The sequence below is a fragment of the Ammodytes marinus genome (genome assembly GCF_949987685.1).
Source record: "Ammodytes marinus genome assembly, chromosome: 4".
Lineage (NCBI taxonomy): Eukaryota > Metazoa > Chordata > Actinopteri > Uranoscopiformes > Ammodytidae > Ammodytes > Ammodytes marinus.
Window position 1 is genome coordinate 20524961 of NC_137233.1, and position 12683 is coordinate 20537643.

The following is a 12683-nucleotide window of genomic DNA, read 5'->3' on the forward strand; positions in this document are numbered from 1 at the left end:
GGTGACAGCACTTCAGCGCATGTCCAAATTCAGATTAATCAGTTAACTGCATCTTTTTTATTGGTTAAATATTTCAAAGTGTTACGATAGAAGTGTTTCATATTCAGTAAAGAGAGTTTCAGTAATGATTCATTTAATCAGTTTTATTGTCATCCCAAAATTGTTCAGACAGAGAAATAGAGAGTGTCAGAATACATTTTGGCTTTCGTTTTCAACAAATCCAATACATGGTTTATAATCCATGTCAAATTCACAAATACATCAACCAATAATATAAATAATCTTCAAAATCCGCAAAAATAAATAGTTCAATAAATTAATAAATAGACAGATACATTATTTAACACATGTTTGAGGTAAATTAAGAGCTAGTCGGCATATTAAATAATACTGGCATGTAAATTATTGCAATTCAATTTATAAAAAACAATATAAAATATTTTTACATTTTGCGATCGACACTGAGATTTTATATATGAATTTCATACATAGTTCCTGAATAATTGAAAGTGAGGTTATTGCTTATCAAAAGGCAGGATCATGACACATGCGGGTGACGAGCCTGAGAAGTGAAGTGGCAAGCTTTTTTTCTCTTGACTTTGAGCTTTGATTTAAAAAAGTGTAGGAACAGAAATGAAAAAGAAGTAATACATCCCAAATCAGTCCTCGGCGCTGCTGTCTTCCTCCACCTCCTCCCCTTTGAAGCAGGCCGACTCGTAGTGCTTGTTCAGGTAGGACTTTAGGGCAAAGCTTTTGTGGCAGCGCTTGCATTCGTAGTGCTTGAAGGCCGAATGTGTCTGCATGTGGGCACGCAGGTTGGAGCGGTCGGCGAAGGCTTTGCCGCAGTGGGCGCAGGCGAAGGGCTTCTCCCCTGTGTGGGACCTCATGTGTCCCTGGAGGAGCCAGGGCCGACTGAAGGCCTTACCGCACACGTTACACTCGTGCTTCAGGTTGTGGGTCAGCATGTGCATGGCCAGTGCCGGCATGGACACGTACACCTTGTGGCAGGTGGGACACTTGCGCGCCTGCTGGCTGTCCAGGCTGCGGTGCGTCTGCTTGTGTCGGCTCAGGTTGGAGGAGGTGGCGTAGGACTTGCCGCACTCGCAGCACACGTGGCGGCCTCCTTTGGACTTTCCTTTGGCGGGGCTGCAGTCTGCTGACGAGGCCACATCCTCGCTGTCACTGCCCCCCTCACAGAGATACAGTGACTGTGTCGGCCTCCTGCGGGAGCGCCCGTCTGAGATGAGGAAAGCGTCCATGGTGCAGGCCTCCGAGTCGGGCACGCTGCCGTCTGACTCCACTGTACCGCTGGAGACCGGGCTGTCTGGATGCTCCATGTCATGGTCGGAGAACTCTTCCCCGCCGCTGCCTCCTCCTCCTGGGCAGTACAGAGGCTCGGAGGACAGCCTGGTCTTCTCATGACCAGACTCCTTAGTGCTCTGCAACGTTGACGCTGGGATGATGTACTTGTGGATGTAGCCTGAGAAAGGAAAATACATTTTAAAGGTCACATATGATGCTAATTTTCAGGTTCAAAATTGCAGCTTCAAAATTGCAATAACGTTTCCTACTAGAAAGTGTTTTCATGGTGTTTTGTCCCAATTTTCTTTTTAAATTTCTCACAGTGCAATTCCTGAATCTCCTTTTTCAGCTTCTATCAGAAACTTAAGTTTTAGAGCTCTTTAAGCTCCGCCTTCCTAAAAGCCCAGTCTGCTCTGATTGGCCCTGAATCTAACTAGTAGTTGGATTCAAACCAGCAGTTCGATTCAGGGGGATCTTGGGGTGTGTGTATCACAGGTGGAGGTAGTGCTAAGATAGGTTGGTAATGAGGGGGCGTGGTTTCTCCCCCTATGATGTCATGGGGAGAAAAATCTGACTGGGGTTTTTGAACACAGGTTTTCAGAAAGGTGGAGATAGAGAGAGAGGGTGTTTTTTTCTCATATTTTAGGAGTTTGTAGTCAAACTGGGGACCCATATTAATGTTGAAGACACATGAAAAGGTGCATTCTGCATAGGTGACCTTTAATAAAGAAATAAACAAGTGGAACATATCTTTGATGTCAATAACCTCTGAAGGAAAGTGCCCCTCTTACCAGAACCTTGAATCAATATGAAACCTATACAGGAAGCTATTTGTAAGTGCCAGGTTCAGCAAAGCTTCAGGAATGAAATATTAATGAGACTTTGGTGCACGTTTTCTACTATGCCGGGGTAAAAGGACTGTGAAAGGCACATTGTAGCGGAATATGAGTCAAACACAATGTGCTGACGCCGACTAAACAGTCACGGACAGCAATAGTATGGCCCCTAATCGATCCACCTGTCGCCCGCCGCGCAGCTCGCCTCCATCGGTGAATGGCTGGGGGGTTTAGCTTTAGGGTAAGCAGTGAAATCCCCTCAATCACTAAATCATTTTAATCAGATCATTCCCCATCTGTGCCATTTTCTGAGAGTGTTCATGACTATGGTAAGGGGAGAGACAGGTGGGGGGGGGGGGGACTATGATTTGGCAAAGAGGGAAGGGGAGGGTGTGTGTGTGTGTGTTTGGTGGGGTCGCTGTCTGATCTTGACAGCAGTCAATGGTATATTGAGCCCCCCGCACACACTGGCACACCACCCCCATGCAACACACACACACACACACACACACACACACACACACACACAGCACAAAGGGAAGCAGACAGCTGGTATCCTAAATCTGGGGGACAAATGATTCAACTCAAACACAAGATCTGTGATGCTGGTGATGGTGGGGGGTGTTCTTTGGATTTTTTTTTCAAAGCCAAATAAACATGCACACGCACACACACACACGCACATCATATTGCTTGTATCACGTTAACATCTGTTTGAAAAATGTCTATCTGTTTACATTCTGCAAGTGTTGCTGCACCTATTTATAATGTTAACTTAACTCTAATTACTTATCAAGTAATTTACATCTGTACACATCGAGTATACATATTTTTCGCATTATTCCATTCCATGTACAGTATTCTATATGTTCAGTATTACAGTTATTATGATTTATTTATTTTCTTTATTGTACAGTATCCTATTTTGTTTACTTTTTATTTTATTTTTATATTCTACTTGATTTATTTGTGTCTCAGGTGTTGCTCTCCTCGCTTGTGTGTTTCTCTTATAAATTTTCTCCTTTTTTATTGCATTGTTGAAGGGAGCCCCTGGACTCAAGAATTGCATTGCCAACGACTGCTGCTGTAATTGCTGTGCATATGAAAAATAAAACCATCTTGAATCATGAATCCCAGGGTCGTTTCTCACATCCGGTCCTCCACTGTGTCCGCCAATGTAGTGCTCATGTTGCACTTTATTGAATTACCTGCAGCACTCTCTATTTGCCAGTCAATAGCTCTCCTCTAAAAACCCTGTTCCATCACCTCACAATATAGATTGCGTTGCTGCAATCCTACTCCCTGTGGCTAGCTGACATCCTGCAGGATCGCATGGAGAGATGAACGAGTGTGTGTGTGTGTGTGTGTGTGTGTGTGTGTGTGTGTGTGTGTGTGTGTGTGTGTGTGTGTGTTAGTGTGTGTGTGTGTGTGTGTGTGTGTGTGTGTGTGTGTGTGTGAGTGAGGGTGGGTGGGGGGGAGGGGCTCATTCAAGGGCAATTGCACCATCTAAGGACAACACAGTCCCATGTGGCTATCTGCTTTCTCACAAGTTTTTCCCCCCATTCTTTCTAGTTAGAACCTGACAAAGGCTTTAATCATCAGACTCTCTGCTAACGTCCATTTACACATGTACATATCTCATCATCCACCAACACAATAGACTTTAGGCGAGACACTGCAGATGAATAGCTTAACATTTTTAACTTATAGATATCATCATGAAACTTTGCCAGTTGATTACTTACATTAAAAAAAAAAAAAAATTGTATTACAATTTTTCAGAAACGTTTGAATAATTGGGCACTTTTGGCTATATCTCAATTATGTGTAAATTTGCAACTCTTTAAAAACCCAAACTGTAGATACAGCCTTTTACCACAGCCTTTTTCATTTGATCAATAATAGAAATACTATGTACAGGTCTTAAAAATGTAAGCATGATTTAAAGAAGTAAATGTATCACATGTCAGACAATTAACAACATATAAACAAATTCCTATATAGTAAACTTCAAAGTAGTGGTAAGAATGATTATGCAAAGTAAAATTTATGTAAGTTTAGTATTTTAAAAAAACCTACTGTTGAGATAATGGCCATTATAGATGATGCAATAGACAAGGTTTAGTAAAAGAAACATATTAAATGTACATTTTTTGACCTTTCGATTTATACTAGTATAAAATAAGACATGTTATGGAAGCAAAGTGGACAAAAAAAATCTCTCAACATTGACAAGTGCTTGGAAAAATGAATGTTTTGGCCTGTAGTGTCTGGCCTTAAAGCCAAAGGCTGCTGCTGTGTGATCTGGTTTCGGTATTAAGCAGATTGAGCAGGCATGACCTGAATACTATTGAGCATCCGCCGAGTTAGAAAACAAAAGTCCTGAGGCGTACACAGGAGGTGGGGGGGTGTGCAAAGCCTGGGGTGGTTAGGGAGCGGGGGGGGTGGGGGGGGGTTTCCAGGAGCGATTAGGATTAGGTATAGCACAGACAACAACACAAACACAGTGTCATGAATCCCTGTCTAAAACATTTTAGATGATTTTCCATCTAACACTAACCCTAACCCATCCACTAACATAATCTACAAATGCTAAATGGATAACAAAAATGAATACAGCAGCTGGAAAAAAAAACGCCACTCGTAGAGATTTATCAACTCACCGTTTTCACTCAAACGCACCGCCAAGTTGGTGGCTGACTGTGTGAAGGCATGTGTCCCCGTGTAGGAGTCGTCCCATTGCTGCTGCTGCTGCTGCTGCTGATGGTAGTAGTCGTGAACCTTGGGTTGCTTCACTAGAAAGGAGCGTGGCATTTTCTTTTTTCTTTTTTTTTATCCTTGATGAAAAATGTACTAGATACTTACAGCCTCATAGAAAAATGTGAACGGAACAGACGATTTAAGAAAGAGAAAGAAAGAAAAAGAGCGGACATGTGCAGCTTTTAAGGGTTAGCCTTCTTGGATAGGCCAAACAATGGAGGACTGGATGTAATAAATAAATAAAGGTTTGCAAAAAAATAAAAATTGGTCCTTGGAAATGTTTTTTAAGCCAGAGAGAAAGAGGTAAAGACTTGCAAGAGGACAAGGGAGGATGGAGAGGATGATACAGAGTGGTGAGAAACAGAAGCAGTAGAGAGAGAGAGAGAGAGAGAGGGGAGAGAGAGAAAGAGGAGAGAGAGAGAGAGATGGCTGGAGAGACTAGCTGAGCTCAGCACTACTGCAGCCTTTTATATGTGGGACACACACACACGAGCCCCCCGAAGATCAGGTGGTGCTTTGGCAGAGGGAGCTGCTTAGCATTAATCCATCAAACATCCCCGGGGACACACATCAAATTACCACGAGCCGTCTGTGCTTCTCCCTTACACACACGTGCGTGCGCACACACACACGCACACACACACACACACACACACACACACACACACACACACACACACACACACACACACACACAGCAGTCAGCAAACCCACATCCTCCGCCCCCTCTCCTCCCAGGGAAAGGAGAGCAGACAATAGTGCTGCAGAAGCACGTGGGGGTGACACTACACACCAAAAATCTTGTCCTCCATTGTCTTTCAATGAAGTAGCTAACACAATTTTTAACAAATGTAGTTCAGAGTGTACTGTTACCTGACATACACACATGTATCTGCACTTACATCCATTTTGTAACACTCAGGGCACTGTGCGTGTGATCTCAGTAAGCAACCAAACTTGCGTCTTTGTAGTCAAAAGCTGTCCACTACTAAGATTCAATTTTATTTGTGCCGTGGTGGACAGATAGTCTTTGATTTGACAATATTTGATTAATTGTATCCTGCTTTTTCTAAGTCGTTTGAAAAAATATTGTTTGTGTCAGAACCAAGATTTAAGCCTATGTTAAAAAATATCAATATTTATTTGAAATAATTTTGGAAGCGTTAAGAAATAAACCTTTTTATTATTACCATGCATATTCATGTGTTTGATTTGCAGGAAACTTCATAAGGAAAATTGCATAATCCTCATAAATAAAGCATCACTGTAAGAAAGTATCACCTTTTCACGAACATAGAAATACATACTGTATATGTATTTAATTATCTTATTAAATTAACAAATGAATCATCTTGTATGTATTGACCTCACAGTTAACCATGTCCAGGTCTCAGTTATTTTCTGTTGACAAATGTTCTAATGTGTGAATTGATATTGTTTTGTAGATGGAAATTCATGACACAGGGGTTGTGTTATAGACAACCTCGGAAGAAATACATAAAAAGTGAACAGAACTGAGGTAAATATATTGCAAATAAGACTTGCATTTTATTACATGTTTCAATCATTTAAAATCCCTACACGTTTTGTTATATGAATAAAAAAACATCTTAAAGGTTTAACATTTAATTATTTTTAATTTACATGCTCGGCGGTTCCCTGGCAGTATTATGCCTCTCTGAAGACCCCTCGGCCCTCTCCATAGAACCTTATAACCATAAAAAAGGCCCCCGAAGGTGACTTCCGGTATGCTGGCTGTGACAGGGCTGACCTCTGGGTGCGTGCAGGGGTCAAAGGGTCAAACTGTGGTTTTGGCCTGAGAGGGACGGCAGAGGCTTTATACACAGCTAGCACTAACAGATGGCTCTACGATGGTACAGTCCAGTATGAGTGGATGATAAAAAACATATACATATATATATAATCTCACAGACAGATGTCAATGGTGGGAAATTTTCACTCAGTCCCTCATACAGTGACATGTTAACAAAAGAGAAGTCCTCTCTGGTCTGGGTGTACTGGGAAATCAACACAAAAGGTGTACACATAAATAAAAATCTACTTTTTGTCCCAGACTGACAAATATACATCAATGAGTCACACTGTTGCTCTGGGTGACAAGATCCCTCTTTACCATAAGCACAGCAACTGTAGGTAATTTTAACTTAACACTGCGAGACACTGCAGGTGGATAGGGTTCAATGTTTAACTTAAAAATATCATCATGAAACTTTGCCAGTTGATCACTGACATTAAGACAATTATTTGTTGTAATACAATTTTGTACACAAATTTGGCAATATCTAACTAATAAGTACATTTGCATCTCTTTAAAAAGCCAAGAATTTTGATTTTGGACAAAGCTAGAGTTAAAAAAATTATTTCATTTTTATAATATATTAGTGTGCCAAGGTTTTTACAGATCATATTTCGGATACAGCCTTTTTTAAATTATTAAATAAAAACAACATGTACAGGTCCTAAAAATGCATTTTCAGCATGTCTTTAACGAGAACATTTATCATGAATCATACAATTACCAACATATGAACAAATCCATCCATAAGCAGCACAAGAGACAAAAGTCTCATAATTGACAATTGCATGAAAAAATTATGTTTTTGCCTACTGTGTCTCGCCTTTAAACACACGTTAAGCGGCATTCAGACCTGTGAGCCTGTTGAGCTTGTGATAAGTGAGATTATTTCTGTTAATCACATCCAGTCATTATAGAGAGAGAGCAATCTGAAAAACAAACGCTGGTCCTTTTCACTCATGCTCCCACTGTTCTGAGTGTGTGTGTGTGTGTGTGTGTGTGTGTGTGTGTGACAAGGAGGCAGCTGCACGCCACTGAATGACAGTGATTGTCTCTTTTCTTTTAATCAGCACTTAAAGAGAGTGAGAAAATGGGAGAGAATTTCCCCCTCTTCACACAGGCATGTTTTTTCCAAGGGGTTGGTTGATTGTGGTTGGGCTTGTGATTTACGATGGAATACATTTCATACTTGATTTTCTTTTTCTTCTTTTTCTACCAACCAGCTTTGTGCAGATGTTGCAAGAAAAAAAGCTCCACTGAGATTTGTCTGGCACCATTCTCCACCATAGAAGAAGAAGAAGAAGAAGAAGAAGAAGAGAGAGAGAGAGAGAGAGAGAGCGAAACATAACACCTCCAGTCAATTTGCAAGTGACTGGTTAAGGTCTCACGCAAATCGAGGCACATCCACACACGAACGCACAAACACGAACATCAACACACACACACACACAAACACACACACACACACACGCACAAACACGCACCAACACACACGTCAGCCAGAGTTCAGCGGTAGGAGATGAGGAGAATAAAGTGAGGTGACCGACAGATAGCGAGGCCGGATGCTAAGGAGAAGCCAGGCGGAGGATGCCAAGAGAAAGCGAGTGTGTGACGAGGTGTTGTAAAAGTGCATTTTAATCTAGTCAGAGCTCAATCCTGATAAAAGGCTTGTGTCCATCTCCCCTGCTTTCCCATCCTGGGGGGTCATCAATCACACATGTCACTGGCCCCCTTTGCTCTCTGGGGAGCAGCCGCCAGCCGGGCACAGGAACTACAGATGCTGCTGGTCCAAATGAATGAAGAAAAAAAACTCAGCCATAAAGAGAGAAAGAGAGAGAGAGAGAGAGAGAGAGAGAGAGAGAGAGAGAGAGAGAGAATGATGACATGCCTGGGATGATAGATAGAAAATAACAGGTGCATTACATTCATTGAATTCAATTATCCTGTGAAAAATGATATAACATGTCAAAAAAGTTTGCACTCACACTCACTGTATGTACATAAAGGAGCTGACAGTAGGGCATAGTGTGAGAAGTTGAGGATACAGACTAGAAGCAAGGGGGATTAAGCCCAAAAATAAAAATAATCTACAGCTTTTAAAAAGTGAGTGTAAAATTAGATATTCTGTTCTGGGCCGTAGGCTATGGTTAGAAATAGGCTACATGCTAAGCTAACCATAAGGCCATGCATTTTCCCCAATATGTTACTTCTTCAAATTAAAAACAGGTCTAGATCAATCAACTCCATTTGTTGTCAGTCTTTGATGGTAAATGCAGTTTTTACTGTTTTCCACATTAATATCAAGCTAAAATAATGAACATCAAATAAAATCAAGCCTTTATTTTAACCAGAAAACCTTGTTACTTAAAAGAAAAATCTGATTTTGCTACTGAGGGTATGTGCACCTCAATACCAACAAAAAATAAATAATTATAATTTTTTTTCTTTCACTTTCCACTATGTCGGCTTTTAGTCATGCGGGTTTGCATTTATACTCAGGTTGTGTGATATTCAACTTTTTTTTCATATTTTCAACATGTACATTTAGAAGAAAAGGAGAATTGCATTTTTTTATTTATTTTTTATTTGAACTAATCAATATTTTTCCCATGCATTTTTCTCTTTCACAGGTCCATCCATACAAGGAACATTTGTCTTGTGTTGAAGCGCTTAGAAAGTGTGTATGCTGCAGCCTGTTAAAAAATGACCCTGCAGCATAGCTTGGTTAAAATCAGCCTCACAGCCCTAGTGTCCTTGGGACCTGGTATTGACAGAGACCTCCACACACACAGTGCCCGCCTAGCATGCCTTCTTCCATGGACACTGGCCTTTGACCCTGCCACTATTGCTGCATATATTCCCTGGCCCCGGGAGCCTACATACATCGCTCCTTCTCTATACTGTTCAATACACAATCAACTGATGGTGTCAGTGGGGGTGACATTGTCTCTACAAGTGTCATTCGCTGGCCTTGAGAGCACTTACACTAAATGGCTCTTGGCCAAATAGCCCTTCAGCGCCTGGCCAGTTCAATTGCACTGTCAAAGAGAGAATTACCTGCCACGGGCCCCCCACCCCCTCAAATGGGAGCACTTGCTCTGATAAAGGACACCAGCATTCATTTAGGCTAATGTCCCAGCATTAAAGGAGCGAGTGAGAAACCGAGGTGAAATCGTCACATCTGCATGAAGAAGAGGACGGAGTGAGCGCTGTCGATTTGTCTTAATTGAGAGGCATGTGGCAAGAAACGGTGTGTGTATGTGTGGGTGTGTGTGCGCGTGATTGTGATTGTGTGTGTGTGTGTGTGTGTTAGGGCTTAGGGGGGGTTCAGCGGGTTGCAGCTGTAACACTACGGCAGCAGACTGCCTTCTTCTTGTCGGACAAGGTGGGGTTGGGGAGATGGGGGGGGGGCTATCACCCACACACACCCTTTGTCTCCTGGCCATCTGCTGGCTTTTTTCATAATGGCTGAGGGTGTCTGTGTGTGTGTGTGTGTGTATGTGTGTGTGTGTGTGTGTGTGTGTGTGTGTGTGTGTGTGAGTGAGTGTGAGTGTGTGTGTGTGTGTGTGTGTGTGTGTGTGTGAAAGGGGGTGTGTATACATTCCGTCACCTCCCAACCATCCACACTTCGGGGCCGTTGTGAGCCTGCAGACGCTCTGTCACACTTGGAGAGATATTTACAGGCCTGGTGACCCCACTCACTCACTCACTTCCCTCTCCATTTCCCAAACACTCACTCTGGATCATTGCTCATTTTGTTATGGAGTAGAAGGACTATGGAACGGTAATAATGGCAACACTACTGAGCAAATATTAAAGATATAGTGCGTAACTTTTTCATATTAATAAATGTCGGTTACATTCAAGCAATCGTCAAAACGAGTTTAAGTTAAGTTGATTAAGTCTCTTCAGTTCCACAAAACTCTCTCTGTATTTCTCAGTATAGCAGCGTTTACAAACTGGTTTGGACACTGGTGCAGGAGCTCAGAAAAAAAACCAAGAAAAGCCCAAGAAATGTTTCAGTTGTGGATTCTTCTGCTAAGAAAATAACTGGACTTAAAGCCACTACGAGTAACATTTAAATATCTTTAAAACAGCCTCATGTTTCCTCTGATAGTCATAAAGTACCTTTAACAGCAAACGAGACCATCAGTGCAAATAAAGACGTTTTTATATAGTTTTTATTAATGCATTTGGTCTGGTCGCACACCCAGTCCGATTTTCGGTTAGCTCGTGCAGGCTCTATGGTCACATATTGGTATTGGTCGCAGATTTCAGTGTAGCGCAGCAACGCGATTTGAGAAGCCTATCCCTCCAGGTGAGGGAAGGGGAGCGGGAGCCTTGTCTGAGTTATTTGTCGTCATAATGACTGATAACGGGGCTGAACCATCAAAGAAAAAAAAGAAAAAGGCAATGAAGAAAAGCTAAAAGGGAGAGTGATAGACGGGTGGGAGGAGGACGTTGCCAAGCAAAGTGTAGACAATTTCACGGGAGCAAACTAGACTGCAGTGTTTACTCCTAAATTTGCTTCACCATCATCAGATGAACATTATTCATCTGAAATAATCAATATTTACAACAACATAAACACATTACCTCATCATGATCCATACTAACTGCCGTCTCTCGCTTTCTGTGAGGACACGGAATCTTTCAGCTCCGTGAGAGTAGTTTGGTGATACTGCATCAACTCATTGCAATCAGGTGTGTGTAGCACTGACTGGCATTAGTTGATGCAGTGTCACCAACCACTCACAGAGCCGAAAAGAGTCTGTGCCCTCACACTTTCAACACACGGACATGCACTATATTGCGTCCAAATCATTTGACACTCGCACGGCCGGCACACGCTAGAAAACAGCTTTACGATAGCTGACGTCGTAAAAATACTACCGCTTTTCTCCAAAGGGGCCGCCAACTGACAAAGTTACTCGTAGTGGCTTTAAAGTAGAAGGTATAAAATCCATGCACGATGTAGATGTGCCGACAGTGTTGTTGTAATTACTCAGAATTACTCATGGGGGCGACAGAAGTGACACACTGTAGCTTTAAAAGGTATGTCCAAGGAAATTTATATATTATGTGAAAAAAAATCTGAAGTTTCAAATATTTTAGATGAATAATCCATAAAGTTAACATTATTTTGCTTTCTTTTTTTACATTTTGATATTACATCCTAAGTGCAACACAAATCATTTATTTTGAATGTAGAGCATGTTCACCGTATATAAATGGCATGAGGGCTGAGAATATTGATCAGATAAATGATCAATCTAACATTAAATCATTAGGAAATGATAATAACATCCCGATGGAGATTTATATGTAGTATGTTTGCCTTAACTGTAGAGGGACACACTGTGACACACTTTCTTCAGCCGGAGCTGCAGCATAAAGTGTCAACAAACTCTGAAACCGATAACTCAGAGTTTCTCATCTCAGAGTTGTTTAACTCAGATTGAAGGAAAGAACTCAGAGTTTGTGAACCCTGCTTCTTCAAACAGGCCTCAGACCCGGCACAACACTGCACTATGTGCATGGCGTAACAAAAATCAACAACAACATTTCCAACAACTGTTCCAAAAAATGGATTGCAGAAAGACCCACGCCACTCGCAAACAGGATTTACACACAAATAAACAGCAAGTCAGCAACATAAAAACACATCAGCATTGTGTGTGCGGAGACACAAAATAAAGGCACAAATTGCACAGTGGGAAGGCAATTTACAGTTTTTTTCGATCGCTAAACCACAGTGGGCACAACTGTAGCTCAATGTGCAAAACTCTAACTACAGTCTGCACTACCAACAGTCATTGGAGCTGAACAGTTCACTTCACCTGCAAAACAGTTTCAGCGCAGCAAACACTATGAATCAGCCTCATTGAGATAACACACACTGTCACTCAGAACCTGCTCAGAGTATAAACACTAGCATCAAACCCCAATACACAAATTACAAACTTTTA

General features: G+C 41.7%; 1 protein-coding gene across 1 annotated transcript; it reads right to left on the reverse strand.

The window, feature by feature from the left end:
• Window positions 1–659: 659 nt before the first annotated feature.
• LOC307249726 (transcriptional repressor scratch 2-like) lies at window positions 660–4958 on the reverse strand (the record flags this gene model as incomplete). Its single annotated transcript, XM_080026577.1, has 2 exons — window positions 4802–4958; window positions 660–1480 (listed from the first exon to the last, which is right to left on the reverse strand). Exons 1-2 carry the CDS (start codon window positions 4950–4952, stop codon window positions 660–662), a joined length of 972 nt encoding a protein of 323 aa, XP_079882703.1. The 5' UTR covers window positions 4953–4958.
• Window positions 4959–12683: the final 7725 nt, after the last annotated feature.